Source organism: Phascolarctos cinereus, unplaced genomic scaffold (assembly GCF_003287225.1).
Source record: "Phascolarctos cinereus isolate Bilbo 61053 unplaced genomic scaffold, phaCin_HiC Scaffold_5;HRSCAF=322, whole genome shotgun sequence".
NCBI classification, from domain to species: Eukaryota; Metazoa; Chordata; class Mammalia; order Diprotodontia; family Phascolarctidae; genus Phascolarctos; species Phascolarctos cinereus.
In genome coordinates this window covers 92,030,415-92,050,226 of record NW_027555958.1, presented here as the reverse complement: position 1 = coordinate 92,050,226, position 19,812 = coordinate 92,030,415, and the positions used below count along the sequence as shown (strand labels likewise).

At 39.2% G+C, this 19,812-nt stretch overlaps 1 protein-coding gene across 1 annotated transcript; it reads left to right on the top strand.

Moving 5' to 3' along the window:
- Window positions 1-16,941: 16,941 nt before the first annotated feature.
- Window positions 16,942-18,764, top strand: MAS1 (MAS1 proto-oncogene, G protein-coupled receptor). The gene has a single exon (XM_020986732.2). The coding sequence runs from the start codon at window positions 17,004-17,006 to the stop codon at window positions 17,997-17,999; it is 996 nt and encodes a 331-aa protein (XP_020842391.1). The 5' UTR covers window positions 16,942-17,003; the 3' UTR covers window positions 18,000-18,764.
- Window positions 18,765-19,812: the final 1,048 nt, after the last annotated feature.

Below are 19,812 nucleotides of genomic sequence, written 5' to 3'. Positions count from 1 at the left end.
ACTATTTGACCTCCTCTCACTCCTATGCAAGCTTTCAACTTGCTCCTATTTGGAGTCCAGCCTCTTAGGGTAATTAAAACATTAGCTGCTACTCAGGTAGCCACAGTAGCAGCACAGGTGACACTAGGAAAATTCTGCTTCCTTCCACCCCCATCTAGCAGGTATGCATAAGTGGGTATAATAAGAAGAATTTGGAGACCAGTGATCTAGCTCCCATAGTTCCATTTTTTTTCCCCCTGCAAGAATATCCTGAGTGACTTTATCAGATGCTGAAATGTATATAAACAATGTGGAAAGATTTCCCTATTATACCTGTCAAAAAAATAAATGGGGTCAGTTGGACAAATATGTAAAGGGATTTCATGTGAAAAAAGGAATACATTTATTTTGTTTGATCCCATAGAGCAAAATCTGGAATAATGCATGGAAGTTACAAAGACGTTAATTTAGGCTTGATATCAGGGGGAATTTTTTTTTCATCAATTAGAGACAACCAAAAGCAGAATAGACTGCTTTGGGAGCTGTTTTGCCTTCATTGGAGGTCTTCAAGCAAGGCTGGGTGACTGCTTGTCAGTCATTTTATATTAGAGTTCTCTTTCTTTTTATTGGCTAGACTAAATGTCTGCTGAAGTTCTCAAATTCTGGAATTCTGGGAAGTTGGACACTAGAGGGCCTCAGACTGGACAAAATGCTGACCATGAAGTAGGAACTGGTATGTTTTTGATCCTTACCAATGGTACCCATTAGTGCTCTAAATTAATATTAAGATAAGTGGACAGGACGAAAAAATCATTGCCTGAAGGAGCCAGACGAAGGTTGTTAGAGTGAAACCTGAAACAATTTATAGCCGCAAGTTCATAAGACCATAAATTTGGTGTTAGAAGCAACCTTAGAAATCATCAAACTCAACCCCTTAATTTTACAGATAAAGTAAACCAGCAATAAGTAGCAGATGCAGGATTTGAACCCAAATCATTTGAGTTATTTCCACCATACCAAATTGTGACTAAATTAGTTATCATGCATCCTGAGGCTGTACTCTGCTTAACATTAACTCTGGAGACAATCACCTTTCTGGAAAAGAGATTATACTGATTTGTAATGTTCCTTCTGTCTCTTAAATTCTTTTTTATTGTCCTCTTACTCAATAAACTTTTGCTTTTTAGTTATTGTCTTAACCAGCATGGATAACTACAGTCACTGTTGTTTTATGAGTCAGTCTCTGGAATGTTTAACCTCTCTAACCTTTCTAGAGCAAAGTGCGTTGAGTGAGTGCTACTCTTTGGCTAGCCAGCCATCATCAGAATCCATATGTTTCTAAGTACTTGGACTAAAGCAGAACTCATCATTCCTTCCAGATTATCACAGCTTTCTGTGTTGTGAGTAGAACATGCTTGTAGCCCTGCAGCAGTACTGCCATGGTGTGGTAGAAGAATGTTAGAGTGAAAAGAAAGCCCCCATCTATATCCTTCTGAGCAATCGAGCTTCTCTGTTGTCTATTGATTAAGGGTTTTTGAAGGTCTCTGGAAGCTTAGGTCACTTCCAGATTTTGAGGCCACTTGACATGATAGTTGAAAAAAAAAAGCCAAAAACAAGAGACCAATTTCTCAAATGAGCTTGCTAAGTTAATTGCCTAAACAAGGTGTAGTTAGTGAAGTCAACTAGTGTCTAAGTGTTGGAGATACAAAGAAAGGCCAAAAAAAAAATACCTGCTTTCAAGGAGTTCACAGTCTGATGGAGAAACTCAGTCTAAGGCTAGCCAGCTCCCACATGCTTACTCTAGTAAGAACCTGACATGCATACGAGACCAAATATTGGTCAAGAAGTCCAATGAGAAACTACACTAAGTGACTTTGTCCACCTGAGCACTGTACAAAAAGTCATCCAGAAGTCCATGGGTGTTAAGTAAGGAGCAAAGACAGATGCAGAGCAGGACAGTAGGTTGGCAGCCTTTCAGAGGGCAATTAGGTGGCCTAGGGGATAGATTGCTGGGCCTGGAGTTAGGAAGACCTGAGTTCAAATCCAGCTTCAGACACTTACTAGTTGTGTAACCCTGTGCAAGTCACTTAGCCCTGTTTGCCTCAGTTTCCTCATCTGTAAAATGAACTAGAGAAGAAGACAGCAAACCACTTCAATATCTTTGCCAAGAAAACCCCAAAAGGGGTCACGAAGAATTGAAAATTACTGAAATGACTCCCCACCAACAACAAAGTCTTTCAGCACTACCAGCAAGGAGCCAGAAACATATGTAGCCTACAGATCTCTGTGTCTAGAAGCATCAAGGGCAGAGGACGCCCTGTCTTGCCCCACCCTGCCTCTCAAAAATAAAGGGAGGTCAGAAGACCCCAAGGAGACAGAAATCCCCAGGGTGGGGACCTTAGAAGCCATGGTGAGCAGTAGTGACCAGTGTTGTATGGCAGTGCTCATACAGGGTCAGCCATAGCACCTAAGGACTTCAAGGTTACTAGTGCTTTGCCCTGACAGGTCGTAGAAGGCCCTGGAGATTTAGTCTTCTGAGCCCCAAAGATCCAAGAGGTCCTATCCTCAAAGAAAAAAAGATCAGTGCATGAACTCAGGTGATCCAGAAAGAAACTAAGAGGGGCTGTCCACTCTAAACAAGAAACACGGGGAGGTATAGAGCGTGGTCCTGGAACAAAGACCCTCTTCAGGAACTAAAGTTGGAAAAATGAGTAAGACAAAGATGACATGAATCAGTATCAACAATTAAAGCTCATGGGGCAGCTAGGTGGTGCAGTGGATAGAGCACTGGCCCTGAGGTCAGGAGGACCTGAGTTCAAATGCGGCCTCAGACACTTGACACTTACTAGCCTAGCTGTGTGACCCTAGGCAAGTCGCTTGCAATGTGGTTGCATTGCCTAGCAAAAAACAAATAAACAAACAAAAATTATAGCTCCTGAGATCTGCCCCTCTCCGCCCCTCCCCACCCCAATAAAAGAGAGTAAGTCTGTAGCAACTACAAGCAGAGACTTACAGGGGAAAATGGATTTTCTACAAGGAGAAGAAATGAAATAAGAGATTAAAAAGTGAAATAAAAGCTCTTGTGGAAAGAACTAAGAGAATAAGTAGTCTAATTTAGAAGGGAAAAATGGTCAACCTTATCCAAGATAGGGGCTTTTTGAAATCAATGACTCCATGATCAAATAAAATGATATTTGTAAAGCACTTAGCACAGTGTCTGATACATATTGGTGCTATATAAATTCTTCCCATAAGAGAGAAATATTAGAACAATATTTAAATATTTTAAAAATAGAAGAAAATATAAGAAATCTGACATCAAAATCAACTGACTGGGAAAGCAGGTTAAGGAGAAATAATTTAAGAAATCGTTGGACTTTTTGAAAACCCTTATTTTTAAAAAGTCTGGGCACTATGTTCCAAGAAATCACAAATGAATCTACCCAGATCTGTTAGAACCTTAGGGCAAAATAAAGATGAAAAGCGTTTATCAATAACCTCCTGAAGGAACCCCAAAAGGAATTCCATGAATGTCACAGCCGAAATCCAGAGCTCCCATATTAAAGAAAAAATACTGCAAACATTCAGAAAGAGGCAGTTCAAGTACCAAGGAACCAAGAGCTCTCCTCCAAGAGCTGGGTTGGATTCCGTTATGCACATTATTGGACATGGCCACTGTATGGCTTAGCTTTCCTTAATTATTCTTATTTGTTTAAAAAAAAGTGGTGGTTGTTGTTGTGTCTCTTGTTTTTTAAAAATTACATTGGGGCAGATATTGAGAGGGAGGAAGGGGTTAGTAATAGTGACATCCTCCCAAATTTAGGGCCATTGCTTAAAATACACATGAAAGAACAGAAGAACTTTAGAAGGAAAAACAGACAAATGGATAAGTTTTGAAAAGAATGTGCGTTGTTTATTATATACTTTAAAAAAAAGAAAAGCAAGCAATATCAAATGGAGATTCATGGTTTCATTAAAATTCCTTTTTTGTGTTCAAATGTGTATTTATGGAAATGTTCTTTTTGTATGTCAGTTCAAAATAAAAAATAAAATTAATTTAAAATTTTAAAATCAGAGTTATGAGACCATAGATGTGGAACACTGCCTATAATATCAGATTTTTTAAAATATGTTGGTTAATTTTCTCAAAATTTTTTAAATTTTTATTCTTTATAAGAAAGGTAAGTTAAAACAAAATGTCTATAAAATTTCATTTAAAAATAAAGATTAGTGAGAAAGATAATTATATCTAGGTATAGCAAGAATTTATCTAAAATTTTTATCAGATGCTTTACCAACTTTTTCTCCATTCAATTGTACTACTATAATTATTGAGGTTAAAATTTAGCTGTTATGCAATATCAAAACTGCCATGAAGCCTGTGGAGTCTATCCAAATATTCTGAGCCTTTAGTTAAACAGTGATAGTTCTTAACTTGCTAAATTTAAAGCCTAGTTGGAGACCCAGGGCAAATGGCCCTCCTGTTCCCCACTTATGAATGGCTTTGCCAGTGATAGCCCATAAGGCTACTTCTATAATCCTCTTTATCTAAGGCAGTGCTCACCATATTTGCTTTCTCTTTTGCTAGACAGTATTGGAAGGATCAACATTGCCTGTAAATGTATTTTGTGTGTGTGTGTGTGTGTGTGTGTGTGTGTGTGTGTGTGTGTGTGAGAGAGAGAGAGAGAGAGAGAGAGAGAGAGAGAGAGAGAGAGAGAGAGAGAGAGAAAGAGAGAACGAACATCCATCCTGTCCTTTATCTAAAGAGACCTTTATCTAGAAATCTTTCAGGGTAAGTGGAACAAATAGTAATCTGAGTGAGAGATACAAAGCGTGCCCTCAGTTGAGCAGAGTAAAGCAGATCCTAGTCCTACATTTTTTAGATTCTTATTTTGACCAGTTGCTCAATTCCAGCTTAACTGGTAAATGAGAATCACTGGGGATAGTGAGCAGGTCTTGGAGGCAGAAGACTTGGGTTCAAGTCTTACCATGGCCATATGCTGGCTGTTAAATTTTAGGTAAATCAGTTAACATCTCAGTACGCCTAAGCAACATTCTGAAGCTCTAAATTGCCAGGAAGGTGCCCATCTGCACTGGCATAGGAAGATCTTCAATGGGAGCTACCTAAACCAATAAAATCATGGGTTTGGCCCATTCTTGCTAAATAAATGCTGATCTCTGTTACTTCTACCTACTGAAAAACTTCCAATTTTGGGAGTACCTGCTAATTCATTGTCCTGAGCCAAAGCCCAGTGACCTCATCTTAGTTACAGTTTTGGTCCCATAACACTGGAAAGCAGGGGAACACAGATTGCTCTTTTCCACAAACTCTCCTTGGCTCTCTTGGCCTTTCTCTTTGCTCTCAATTCCTACCACTCGTTTCCACCCCTCACTGAGAAAGATGATTACTCACAAAGACAATTCAAGCACAGAAATAGCCAACCTATTTGTAGCTTAAATGCTGGCAGTTTTATTTTTACAGAATTGCTGTATTTTCTCTAAGTATAAATCATTATCTACCACAAATGAAACTCAAGTTCCATCTGTAACAGTTCCTGCCTAACTAGTGGTGCCAATTAGTCACAAAAACAATTGTCACCTTCTACTACCCACTCAAGAAGGGAGGGGAAAAAAAAGAGATTCATTTCACCCAGAGTTTCCATTTCTCACTATTGGTCACTCTCTCCTCTTAACCAGGTTGCCACTCCAGCTTCCAGCTGGTCCTTTCCTCTTTCACCCTCTGGCTAGGATTGTACTAATCAATCTCTGCTGCCAGTATGGACAGACTCTTCTGTTCTTTTAAGAGTTGTTAGAGCAAACTGGTAAGTCGATCAGTTCTGTTGACTTAAATAATGATACCATAGGCTCTCTTCCAGTTGTAAGTTCTGCCTAAGGTTTCACAGCCCCAAGAGGAACAGAATGAATCTTTCACAAAATCTGGATGGTCTTTCATGCCCTGAAAAAAAATTAATGAAAAGCAAGAAAGCAGGGAAGTTCTTTCTGTCTTTCTTTCTCATTTCCCCTCTCTTTGTTCTTCCCTGCCTTCAGTGTTTCTTATTTGTAACTGCCCCCCCCCATATCCCCAATTTGCCTATTATTTTTATTCTATCATTATTGTCCTCGCGTATATGTATAGGAGTGTCATATGTGTCTGTCTCATCTCTATCTTCATTTGGGAGATTTGCCTTGTAGCTTGCCTTGTTTTGATGATTCCCCATGTTCAGTTTCCACACTTTGTCTAAGAAATGCCAACTGCTCCAGTGGACAGGACTGTCACTTACCTGGAGGAATAAGAATCAGGTAATGGAAGTGTGTTCCGTGAGTCTGTGGGACTGACTTGGCCAGTTTTGACTCTATGTGACATAGGCATGTTTGGAGGCAAGTGGAGTTCCCCGATTTGGGCTGGGGTTGAGTGGTTTTAGGGGCTGACTTGCCTTTTTTTATTTCCTTTTTTCTATAGGAAGACCAGAGCAGCAGGTCTGTCTTCCAGTGACAACCTTGGCTCCCATTCTTTTGTGTGTGTTTGGTCTTGATTATTGTGGAAAACAGACTGAAGAAATGTGATTTCAGAGCTATTTGTTTACCATAGAATGTGGAGTTCCTTTCTCTCCTTTTTGATATCTGATCAATTCTCTAGGTCATGTACTGCTTCTCATGCTGTTGACTCTATCCACTGGCTTATGACCAGTTTGAAGATATAAGGAAAAAGGGGAAATGATCTTTCTTTGGCCATTTATTATGATTCTGGCCCTTCTTATTATTTACTCTGAGGCAAAAGTGCTCTGATATTCTACACCTCACCCTCAAGGGGATTTGGATTAGGTCTAATTGCCATTTAGTATATTGGCAGAGGGAAGGTGATGGGAAAGGAGAAACACTTACATGTAAGTGAATAGACCTTAGCTTTCTGATTGCATAGGAAGAGATCTGAATTCTGATTTTAGTGTTTGCTCCCAGGACGAAGTTTTCAGAGCACTCTGATATAGCCTTCACTGCTATCTCCAACCACCTGGCTAACTAAGTGGTTTTTCTGGTATTCATCCAGTGGGTCACTTTGCTCTTACAGACTGCATTGTGCATATGGTAGCCAGAAAAGAGATATGGGAAGGAGCTGCTTTTCTCCTGTTGAATTTTGCCCTTCCTATTAACATGTTTTTAGGTCATTCATCCCTTTGTCCTTCATATCATAGTGATTGGTCCCCAGCTGGCCCTCGCTGGGGTTCGAAGCAGGTCCATTTTCATATGTCACTCTCTCCTTCATACCTACTCCAGTTCAGTGTGAAGATTTTCCCTCAGATGTGTCACTGAATGATGCCATTGGAAGCATAGCTTCTGCTGATAAGCGTGGGACCATCTGCTTGGCACTTCGCAAATATTTTCAGTCGTGGGAGAGCAGCCCTTTATTTCAGTAGAGAAAGGAGGCTCCAGCCACACTTCAAAGAGAGGCTGAGGTTGGAGACCCTCCGACTGAAGGGTGGGGTAGGAGGGGAAATCTGCACCCTCTGGATGGATGCCCCAGGATGCTGAAGAGGATCCTTCCCATGGGCATCTCTGGACCCTCCCATGAGGATAATATTAGTAAGTCTCTCCTCCTATTTTAATTATTCAGGTGTTTTTTTAACCACAGAAAAAAAGAAAAACTATCATTCAGAGAAGTGCTTCTGTGCTGGTCACTCCATCATGTATTAGGTGTTTGCTTGTTGGTGTGTGTTGTCAGTCAGCTCTCTCAGTTCCACGCTGTTATTTCGGAGTGCTTTGTCATTAACTACTAGTTGTTTTTGGTCAGGTGTTTTATACCTTCCCCAACCTTCCTTGAAAATCGCCATTAGGCGACTTCTCCTTGACCCACGTCAGGAGGTGAAGGTTTTAAGATTAAATCTTGGTTGGTGGAGTCCAAGTTGTAAAAGTGGCTTTCTAAAGAACTCCTTTCTGGCCAGGTGTTTGCACTGATTCAGGATTGGGGGTTGGGAGGGGACTGTTGTTCCCTTTGCCTCCCCACCCTTCAGTGATATTACTAGGCAAAGTTTTGGAGTGTTGATTGAACAAAGTATGCAATAGCACATGTCAGGGAGAGAGCCTGATGTGTTAGGAAGAGTGTTGAATTTGGATTGGGGATGAGTTCATGCACTACCTGTGTGACCTTGGGCAAGTCACTCCCCTTTAAAATGAGGGGATTGGACAAAATGTCTTCTGAGGTTTCTTCCAGCTCTAGATTTATGAACCTATGATTTCTGGGCTCCCTGCCAGCTCTAAATGGACGATCAAAGAAGAGCAGAATTTACTTGGCTTCTCTCTTTGCTTTCAGATACAAAGCATCAGCACTGGCTTCGTGGTTTATAGAATCAGAAGAGCAATTATTGATGGCAAAGTTTCTGATAAAAGAAATTTCTAAGTCTTAATCTTGAGTGTCAGCATCTTAGTGACACTGACTAGGCAAGGTGCCTGAAGCTGATTTAGGTCATTCAGTGTGTGGCGTTGGAGTTACGAATAAGAGGTTAACATTGTAGGGGTAGATCTAAGACCAGGAGACAGATTTCTGGAACGCCTCTCTGGAACTCTATTTTCATTTCGTTCAGTTCGGTTTGTTAAATAAGGATCCTGAGGCAGCGTGGAATTTGGGAGCTCAGTAGCATGGAAGTGTTGGAGGGGAGTTGCTAGTGTCTTCAGTCTCCCCAGAAAACAACAACAAACTTTAGAGATACTTTCTCTTGAATTATTTCCACTGTTTTTCTCTTGTCTACTCTTTCTTGTTTTCCCTTTTAGTTTCTTTCTGCCTGAAAAGTAAATACAGCTTACACATCTGCCAGGGCACAACCTGATCAAACTTTACTTTTGAAAGAAATATTCATACCTAACTTCCCTACATATTGAATAATTTTTATAACCTAGTATTATAGGTATACATATATATATATATATATATATATATATATATATATATGATTCGTATATTGGCAAATTGCTCTATAATCTCTTTTTTTCATCTTTTAAAAATGTTTTCATTTTATTTTTACAAAATTTACCGAGTTTTAATAGCACAGTCGTTTGCTGATATACCTCCCATTATACTCTGACTTGTGATAAAATCAATTATTCCAAACCACCTGAAAAAAAAATGACCATGTCTAGCAGTTCATGTAACATTCTACTCTACCTCTCTCCCCAAAGAAGAGAAGTGGGTTTCATCAGTGGACACTGCGATTAACCTGTGTTCTGTTGCCTTTTTGTGTCATTTGCATTTACGTTATTAGAGTCATTGTGCATGTGACACTCCTGGCTCTGCTTAGTTCTGCTCTATATAAGTTCATACAAGTCCTCCCGTGTTTCTCTGCGATTCCTCATATTCATTTGTTTCTCAGAGAACAATACTATTACATTTCAGACATATATCTCAGTTTGCTGAGTTATTGCCTTGTCATGGTATGTCTTTGTAGGTTTGTTTGTTTTTTGGTGAGGCTATCAGGGTTAGGTGACTTGCCCAGGGTCACACAGCTAGTAAGTGTCAAGTGTCTGAGGCTACATTTGAACTCAGGTCCTCCTGACTCCAGTACCAGAGCTCTATTCACTGCGCCACTTAGCTGCCCCATGTCTTTGTATTTTCTTAAAACCACTCTGAGAAATATGTCTTAAGAAGTATTATCCCTATGTTGTCAGGGATGAAATGAGAAGGAAAGACTAAATTACCCCAAAAAGGACATGCACTCCATAGCCTGGGTAGAATTAAGACCTAAGTAGAATCAGCCTTAATACACAAAAGGCAGTTGATAATATATTATTGGAGGTCCAAAAAGGTTCCCTTAGTCCAAAATCATCCCTCCTACCCAGGTGCTACGTTGCCTAGAATTCTACCATTAACATGAATTTATTTTGTGTGTTAAGAATTCCCCCTCTTAAAAACTTGGTGGTCCTGTTTTGTTTTGTTTTGGTTTTTTGTTTCTTTGTTTGTTTGTTGTTTTGCCGAGGCAGTCAGGTTTAGGGGACTTGCCCAGGGTCACACAGCTAGTAAGTGTCAGCTGTCTGGAGCCACATTTGAACTCAGGTCCTCCTGACTCTAAGGTCGGAGCTCTATCCACTGTGCCACCTAGCTGCCTTGTGGTCCTGGTTTAAAATGCAGATATCTTTAGGAGAAGTAGCTCTTAGAGTTACTAACACCATAGCGTGAATTAATTTATCCTTTTTCAGAGGTCTGTATGAAAGAGGAAGAGGAATTCTTAGGAAGGAACTATGAAAGTCTTAACAAATAAACCACATGTTTTTCCTCCAGCTCTCTATATTTCTAAGAGATTGTTTAAACTCAGACTTGGTGAGGGGAGAGATGAAATGAGATTCGTTCTTCTTGTTTTCTGGGGGCAGATGCTATCATACTCTTTTTTAGTGTACTACTCACCTAAAAGGATTGTCCTGGTGAGCTAGTTCACTGAGTAGTGTGGTAGAAGTTACACTCAGCCTGAGTTCAGGAGGGACCTGTGTTTGAATTTCATCTCTACAATAACAAATGTGTTCAGTTGGCTTTTTTGTTTGTTTGTTTTGTTTAGTTTTGTTTTTTGAGTCATTTGTAATTCTTTGTGACCTCATTTGGGGTTTTCTTGGCAAAGAGACTGGAGCAGTTTGCCATTTTCCTTCTACAGCTCATTATACAGATGAGGAAACTGAGACAAACAAGGTTAAGTGACTTGCCCAGGGTCATGCCGCTACTAAGTATCTGAGGGCAGGTTTGAACTCAGGAAACTGAGTCTTCCTGACTCCAAGCCTGGCACTGTACCCACTGTACCACCTAGCTGCCCTACAATGACTAATCCTGTGGACCAAATTGTTTGGTCCCTATCAGTTTCTCTGTACTGTGATTGGGAGCTTTTTTGTAACTGAGTTATACTATGTGGCAAGTAGACAAAAAATGTATACTCCAGCTCTCTACGTCTCTTCCAATCTCAAATACTTCAGTTGCAACCCAAATTTCCCAACCTCCTTAAATTTGGCCTTCCATTCATCTCCACGTCCTATGTAATAGGAATGTGCTTTCTAGCATACTTATTAAAATAAAACTCTACAGCAACAGAAATTGCAGAGCCTGTTCAAGAAGGGAGGGTTGTTATAAAAGGATTTTAATCTATATTCTAGTCATAGGCATGTGACAAATTGGCTGAATATCTGATTCACACATTAGAAAATTATTTTAATTAATGATTGTTCCTAAATTCATGCAAGTAGTTTTTTTTTTTTAATATGGGTTCCTCCAGGAGCATTTTGAGTGAGTCTGCTGTCTGTATTCCACTGACTGATTCTTGAAGCAGATAGCGTTGCTGTTCATTATAAGATTCATTGTCATTATCAGTTTCATTATCAGCTCACTCCTACATTTAGTCACATAATCTGATATTTTAACAACAGGCAGTTCATCCTCTCAGTTTCCTGTCCCCTTTTCCAGTAATGTCATTGTCCAGCAAAGCTGTCAATGCTATCAAGCTATCGTGATATGAGGTCAGTCTAGGATGGCTTTAATTGGGTCCTATACAAAGCTTGATGGACTGAGCTATACTTATTAAGGCTTGATATTGATTGACAATTAAGTCAGATGCTGACTGGCGACTCAGAAATAGTGAAGGATGCTTCATTTGTTTCTTCCTCTTTCCCATTTCTTCTTCCTTTTCTTGATTAAGTTCAAGAAAGTTTAAGGAAGCAGGATGAGGATGCTGCCTCTCTAGAAATGCTGGAGCATCATGGGACATTTATTATTTCTTTAGTTTACTGCTTATTCTTTGCCATTTCCATTTCATAAGGATCTGAGACAATGGTACATTGATGAATTTTTAACAATCCACTCTCTAGGAAAAAAATTTTTTATAAGACACACTTTTAAATTTAATCTGCATCATTAATATTTTCTCTGTCACTTTATTAAATCTTATTAAGTGAAAAGAACAGTAAGTTAAACACTTATTTATAGTATTTGCCAATTTCTGAGGTATAAATGTTTACATTGAAAATTTAACAACCACTTCTTGCCTATTCAAGCTGGATCTAGCACATTCCTGATGGGGAATGACTTAATACAAGAATTATGAGGAGGCATTGTATCTGGAACATGGAAGGTTATAATCAGGTTGTAATCTGCCCTAGTCACATCACATTAGCAATCCAATGTTGAGTTTGAGGAAGGTCATTTTGAAACTTGAAGGGTGTCCAGAGGAGTATAGCCAGAGTATTTTGTAAAAGTCCTCAAGATCAAGGCAGCAGTGTCAGATGAAAAAAGGGGGGTTTTGCTGTTTGTTTGTTTTTTTCCTTTTTGGTGAGGCAATCGGGGTTAAGTGACTTACTTGCCCAGTGTCACACAGCTATTATGTGTCAAGTGTCTGAAGCTGGGTTTGAACTCAGGTCCTCCTGACTCCAAGGCCAGGGCTCTATCACTGCACCACCTAGCTGCCCCACATAAAGGGTTTTTTCATCCTAAAATGGAAAACACTTACGTGTAAGGTGTACGAGGGTATGATGGGTTAGCTTCTCATCTGAAGGGCTGTTTTGGAAGAAGTATTAGATGTGTTCTGCCTGGCCCTGGAAGAAAGATCTAGAAGGAAGGGGTAGATGTTATAGAGAGAGTTCAGCCCAATACAGGTGTTGTCTTACAAGGGAATGGATGATCTTATTAAGTATATTAAGTCCTTGGAGCTTGATCAGACATTGAAGACACGAAGGTCATCTGTTGCATTCTGAGCTATCAACAATCATTTTGACTTTTATCCTGCCACTGGACTTTGATGCAGGAAGAGAGAGTGAGGCTAATGATGCTGTGCAACTCTGCCTCACTTACATCTCATTCATGAGCAAGTCAAGACATCACCTGATGATGTCATTGGTCCTCTTCAAAAATGAAGGACGAACAACAAAACAGGCTCATTTTCAGAGGTGAGTGGAACATGTAGAGATATTTAGCTCGATTGGTATCTGAACAAGAATTCACTGTATCACCAACCCTACAAATGACCATCAGCCTTTGCTCAAAGACCTCTAGTAAAGAAGAAGCCATTTTTTACCAGGCAGGCCATTCTACTCTCAGATAGCTTTGTTAGAAAGTTTTTCCTTATATCAAGCTCTGTGTAGCTTCCTCCCTATTGCTCCAAGTTCTGCCCTCTAGTGCCAAATAAAACAAATCTAATACTCCTTTTACATGCTAGTCTTCTAAATATTTAAAAACATTCTATCACTCCTCTGTCACTTAGTAGTTGTACAAGTGACAGGGCACTTAAGCAGTACAGCAGATAGAGTGCTGAATTTGGAGTCAAAAAACCTGAATTCAGATCTTTTCTCAGACTCTTGCTCAGTAAGCCTGGACTTAATCTCACTTAACCTGTCTCATCCTCAGTTTTCTCATCTGTAAAACAGGGATAATAATAGCACCTACTTCCTAGGGTTGTGCTGAAGTTCAAATAAGATAACATATGTGAAATTCTGTGCAGATGTTAAAGTGATACATGTATATACACATGTATGTATGATAGCTATTATTATTGTGTGATTTACGAAAGTTACAACCTCTCTGGGTTTCAGTTTCCACATCTGTAAAATGAAGGTTAGGGTAAACTTAGAGGCTGCTTTTTAACCTAATAGTTTTCTATTTAAATTAAGTTATTAAAAGTTACATTAAAAAAAAAATAAAACCAGTCCCGAGGTTCAGACTTATCAAAAGCTGCATTTCATCATAATCTTAATTATTCCATACATTTTCAAGACCTTAAAAATAAAGACAAAACAAAGTTGTATTTGGATACACAAAATATTTAAAGAAGTTATACTTAGGGTTTATGTGAAAAAATTTAAAGATAAAAGATTGACAGAAATGGTGTTTATCATTAAATGTTATACAATAATTAACTAAATACATGTTTCTTAATGAATAAAAAGGATAATATAGTAGTATGGCATAGGGGATAGAGTGCTAGATTTGGAGTAAGGGATATCTGAGTTTGAATCTTGCCTCTAATACTTACTAGCTGAGTTTGTTGTTATTTTTCAGTTGTTTCAGTTGTATATGATTCTTTATGACCCCATTTGGGATTTCCTTGGCAAAGATACTGGAATGGTGGCCATTTCCTTCTCCAGCTCTTTTATAGATTAGGAAACTGAGGTAAAAAGGATGAAGTGACTTGCCCAGAATCACACAGCTCTTAAGTGTCTGAGGCTGAATTTGAACTCAGGTCTTCCTGACACCAGGCCCTGTATTGTATCCACTATGCCACTTAACTGCATTCCCATGTGTTATCACATTTCTTTAAATCTTAATTTTCTTAGCTGTAAAATGAGAATGATACTTACAATATTATTATATATTTGGTCCTTGTTTATCATATATAGTATTATAGTAGCGTGTAAGGTTGTGAGGCTCAAATAATTTAATATATGTAAAGTGCTTTGCAAACCTTAAAGCATTATCTAAATGTTAGTTATCATTATTATAAGGATAATATTGACAGCATTATGTTAAAAGAGGAAAAAGTAATTGTGTTAAGAAATTGGGCCTTAAGCTGACTTAGTTCAAGAGCCAATTTTATGAACAAAGGGGTCACACCTTTCCTAGTACTTCTAAAGTAATTTTGTCAAAAAATATAAAATGTAATAAAATGTATATAAGGACTAATTAAATGCCAGATCATCTAGTACATCATAAAGATAAAAGTTTTTTTTTTAAAAAAATACACAAGAAACAAATTACTTTGAGAATTGTACCCTGAACTTGATTTGACAGCTCTGAGAGGATCCCAGTTTTGCTAGCTGCTTCTAAAATTTGGTGCATCAACACTGTAAGTTGTGCCATTTGTAGAGTTATGCTTTCACAAGATTAACACTTACTCATACCATGAGTCAAGGAAAGAAGCTCAGACTCAATTTCAATCTTCTCTCTGACTTGTGGTTAGAAAATTTTTTCAGTCCTTTTCATACCCTCAGCCATTGCTCTGTGTGTCTTCAGAGCATCCTAAAGATCACACTTAGTGAAACTTCAAGATGTGTGGAGCTGGGGTTACATGTTTTTCATAGCTGCCATAATGCTCCTGATCTCTTTGTAAATCAACCTGGGACAAGAGAGAAGGAGTAGGCATAGCCAGCACAGCTGGCAATCTCTGCTCTAGATCATAGAACCTGGATCTAGAGCCTCAAGGAAGGAACTTCTGAGACCATCTAGCCCAATCCATCTGTTTTATACATAAGAAATCCTCAGAGTCTTAGGGAGGTTAAGAGACTTGCTCAAGGTAATGCAAATATTAAGTGTCAGAGACAAATCTGAACTCAGGCCTTCTGACTCCAGAGTTGGTTCTTTTGTTCAGTATTTCTGTTTTTATTGTGTTTTTCCTGTCAGCCACAAAATCACCGATCTGCATACATTTATTAAAGCACTGGTTCAACATGGAGGCTTACAGATAACCATCTTCTAAGATAAAGTAAGGGTCAAGCCTCCTAAATGGCTGTGTGTTGACAACCTTCTATTCTATCATTGCTTCCAGGTTAATTCTTTGTTAAATGTCTGTCAGCAGTGTTCTTGTTTTGTTCTTTTGGATGTTTTCATCTATATGTTATATATTTCTGAAAATATATCCTGCTTATACTTACCATATGTAACCTAGGAAGTTACGTTTGAATACAATAACCAGCTTGACTAGGTGCCTTCATAAGGGATATCTCAGATCTAAATGCTTTTAGCTGATTTTTTTTCTGTAATTTTTTTCTTCTAGCTTGGTTTGTCTTTAGTATACTAGCTTTCTTAAGCATTAATAAAATAGCTTACATCTGGAAAGAAAAAACAATTTTACTGTATACTCCCTCCTTACTGAATATTACTTTTGACTTATGTTTTGTGAGGTCAGCTGAGTTCATCTCAATTATAAAGGCAGAAAAAATAAGATATAGGAGAGTGAATTGACTTTCTTTTCTTTTTTTTTTAACGTATTGGTATATTTTTGTCTTTATATCAACTTCATTTCCAAATAGATCCCCTCTTCTACTACCCAGAGCATTATCTCCTTAACAGAGACAAAAAGAGAAAAAAAAACTGAAACATTTTTTGCAAAACTAACCTATATATCAATTGAGTCTGAGAATGTATGTAATGTTCCACAGCCATAGTTCTACCACCTCCTCTTCAATGAAGAGATGGAGGTGCATTTTCTTATCATTTCCTCCTGGCCAAGTTTGGCTATTATACTTAGCATTCAGTTACTTCCTCCCTCCCTTCCTCCTTTCTTTCCTCCCTTCCTTCCTTCTTTCTTTTTTTCTTTTTTTATTCTTTCCATTTATATTGTTGTAGTCTTCATGAATTTTATTTTGCTGGTTCTATATCAATTCGTATGAGTCTTTTTATGCTTCTCTGTAGCCAATTGACTTTCTCAGAGCCAGACAGAAAGTTTAGGCTAGAGACCGAACTGTTCTCAACCTGGTGCTTTTTCTTTCTTTTTCTTTCTTCTTTTGCAATGGTCATTCATCCCACTGCTGATTAAAATAGGAACTCTGGCCTGTTTTGTTTCTGACCTGAATGGGTTTGCCCTTTGTAAGGCAGCCTGGTTTCTCCCTTTCCCCACGTGTTTTCTTCCTCCCCCCGCCCCCAGTTCCATCCCCCCTGCCAAGGACTTACTACCATATTGTTGCCATACAGTATGGACACTTGATCATCTTAGCCTATTGCAGCTCAGAACTCCCAAGTTCAAGTGATCCACCAGCTTCAGCCTCCCCAGTAGCAGGGCTTAAAGGTATGTGCCACCATGCTGGGCAACCTGGTGTTTTAACTATAAGCCTTCTAGCCCTGATTAAGTATGTTAATATAGAATTCCAGAGATAATGGGGATCATGAAAGGTCACCAAATTGGCCTTCCACATCACTGCCATTCTCAGAAAGAAATTGTATTGCCTCTCTTTAAAAAGGTTTATAGCATACATGTTATAACTATTCATATTGAATTTCTCTCTCCTGTTCAGACTCACTGATTGCATGGCATATTTTTGGACCCATTCACAGAAAAGAAGCCCTGCTCTAAGACTTCCTCATGGATGAAGCAAACCTCACATCATTTATCCCTGAAACTCTTGGGAACAATTCCACCAACAGGAACACTTCCACCAACAGGAACACATCCACAGGAGATGTGGATCGGAAAATCCCAATTGTGCACTGGGTCATCTTGAGTATCTCCCCGCTGGGCTTTCTTGAAAATGGAATTCTCCTGTGGTTTCTCTGTTTTCGGATGAGGAGAAACCCCTTCACAGTCTACATCACCCACCTGTCTATTGCTGACATCTCTCTGCTCTTTTGTATCTTTATTTTATCAGTTGACTATGCTCTAGATTATGAGCTGTCTTCTGGGTATTATTATACCATTGTCACATTATCAGTGACCTTTCTGTTTGGCTACAACACTGGCCTCTACCTCTTAACAGCCATCAGTGTAGAACGTTGTCTGTCAGTCCTGTATCCCATCTGGTACCGATGTCACCGCCCTAAACATCAGTCTGCTTGTGTCTGTGGCCTACTCTGGGCTCTTTCTTGCTTGGTGACTACAATGGAGCATGTCATGTGCATTGACATTGGAAGAAAGGGCCACTCCCAGAGTGACTGCAGAGCGGTGATTGTCTTCATCTCCATCTTGAGCTTCCTCGTGTTCACACCTCTCATGGTGGTATCCAGTGTGATCCTGGTGGTGAAGATCCGAAGGAATAGCTGGACTTCTCATTCCTCCAAGCTCTACATTGTCATCATGGTCACCATTATCATCTTCCTCATTTTTGCTATGCCCATGAGACTTCTTTACCTCCTGTACTATGAGTACTGGTCGACATTTGGGAACATGCACCATATTTCCCTTCTCTTCTCTACCATCAATAGCAGTGCAAACCCTTTTATTTACTTCTTTGTGGGCAGCAGTAAGAAGAAACCATTTAAGGAGTCTTTAAAGGTAGTACTGAACAGGGCTTTCAAAGATGAGATGCAACTAAAACGCCAGGAAGACAACCCTGATGCTAGTGCTGTTGAAACTGTGGTCTGACGCTCAGGAATTTAATCATGGGGATTTATGCTGCTTGAAATTGCTGATGGGGCAACAGATGTTTCCTAGACAATCCCTGGAATGCTTTTTAAGCCCATTCTAAGTATGGCATAGCAGGTGTCCTTACCAGATGCAGGTATATGGTTGGATTGGTACCATGTACATGTACATAGCTTCTGGAACTGCCTACTCCTGTGTCATGCCTCTATTAATTTTGTACCCATCAAAACACCTTCTTCTCTTCCCTCTAAAATTTTGTCACAGCATTACTCCCAAGGAGCTGTAAAAGAGACTTATAGTTGAAAGATTTACAAATATTCCCAGAAAAATAGCAGAAGGATATGTTGGAACTTGGATTCTTTTACAATAGTAAAAGAAAAAAAGACTTAAAAAACCCAGCTTTATCATGTGCACATTCTTTATTATTTTAAAGGTTTTATTTAAAATAAAATTTTTTCCCTTATAGCACTTAAATCCAATGGAGAAGAATATCTCTATTGAAATCCTGTGCAGCTTCTGCAATCTTGAACTGATAACTCCTAATATGTTAGGCAATAATCTTAGGGTAGCATGATGTAATAGATAAATGGATGGCCTTAGGACTGAGAAAGCCTGGGTTTAAGTCCTATCTCTGACATATTCTAGTTGTGTGAACATGGGCAAATAATTTAACCTCTCACTGTCCCTGGCAATCATCTAAGACTATAAGTTACAAATGAGTTGTTGATCTCTGCTGATGGAAGGACTTTCCACACTAGGAGTTTTCTACAGTGATAAGATTGGGGGGAAAACAATTGGGGTGTGCACACCCTCCCCCTCCCCAATTACTCTCGGAGGAAGAAGACAGAACTTTATGGCTTCCTTTGGAAGAAATCTTGGTTTAAAGAATTGTCTGTATTTTTGAGTCCTTTGTATTGTATTATAAACATTGATGAGTAGAACTGGACACATCCATCCATGTTAGTGAACCAACATCTGGACTTGCCCCTGTGAAATGATTTTTCATTCATTGAAACAGACTTTTTTCTCAGAGCCAGTTTCCCTTGAGCTCTACCTCTCTATCTAAGATACTCTCTTGCTATTTTTTTCTGGATGAAGTCATGTGGTAGGGGAGGGTGCATGGGAGTATCCTGGGGAAGTGATGTTGGTAGGTTAGGAAACAGGATTCTTTTCCCAAGAAGAGTCTCTGCACAACTTCCCCAGCATCGTTGTCCACTCCCCACAATTTCACTGCTCCTCTGCAAGAATGTATGACTGCTTCAGGACTTTCTGCACTATCATGGACTGCATGTCCTTGTTATTAATTGTCATGTGTGAAATGTGCTAATTTAGAGACTCCATGCCATGCTAACTTGCCTTCTGTCCCTTTTCTAAGAGCCTCATAGAGATAGTGTTTCAAGTGGCAATTTGGCAGAGTAAAATATCTAAATTCGTAAATGAGACCTATTAGTATTTGTTTTAACTGCATGTTCCTAAAAGGATGAGAGAAGCAATGATGAAGGGGCCTGTTGTTATGGTCTTTCCTGTCCAAGGGCCTTCTCCAAGAAAACATTCTTTTCATTTCTCCACGAAAACAAGGTTGGCTCTTTCCAGCAGGGTAGCCTTACTGGGGTAAGCTAGAATCTCTCCTGCAGTGCCCATCCTCATCCCAACTGCCAACAAAGTTCAGATGCAAGGCTCTTAACAGTGAGTGACGACATCTGATTCATAGAGAAGGCAGCTTGATTCCTACAGCCCAGATGGGGTATGCAGTGGTGACATTTAGAATGGACTTGTTTTTGAGGGAAAACATGGCATCTTCACATAGAAAGTG

Coding starts and splice junctions, on each gene's coding strand:
- MAS1 (XM_020986732.2), top strand. CDS start 17,004: ATGGATGAAGCAAACCTCACATCATTTATCCCTGAAACTCTTGGGAAC.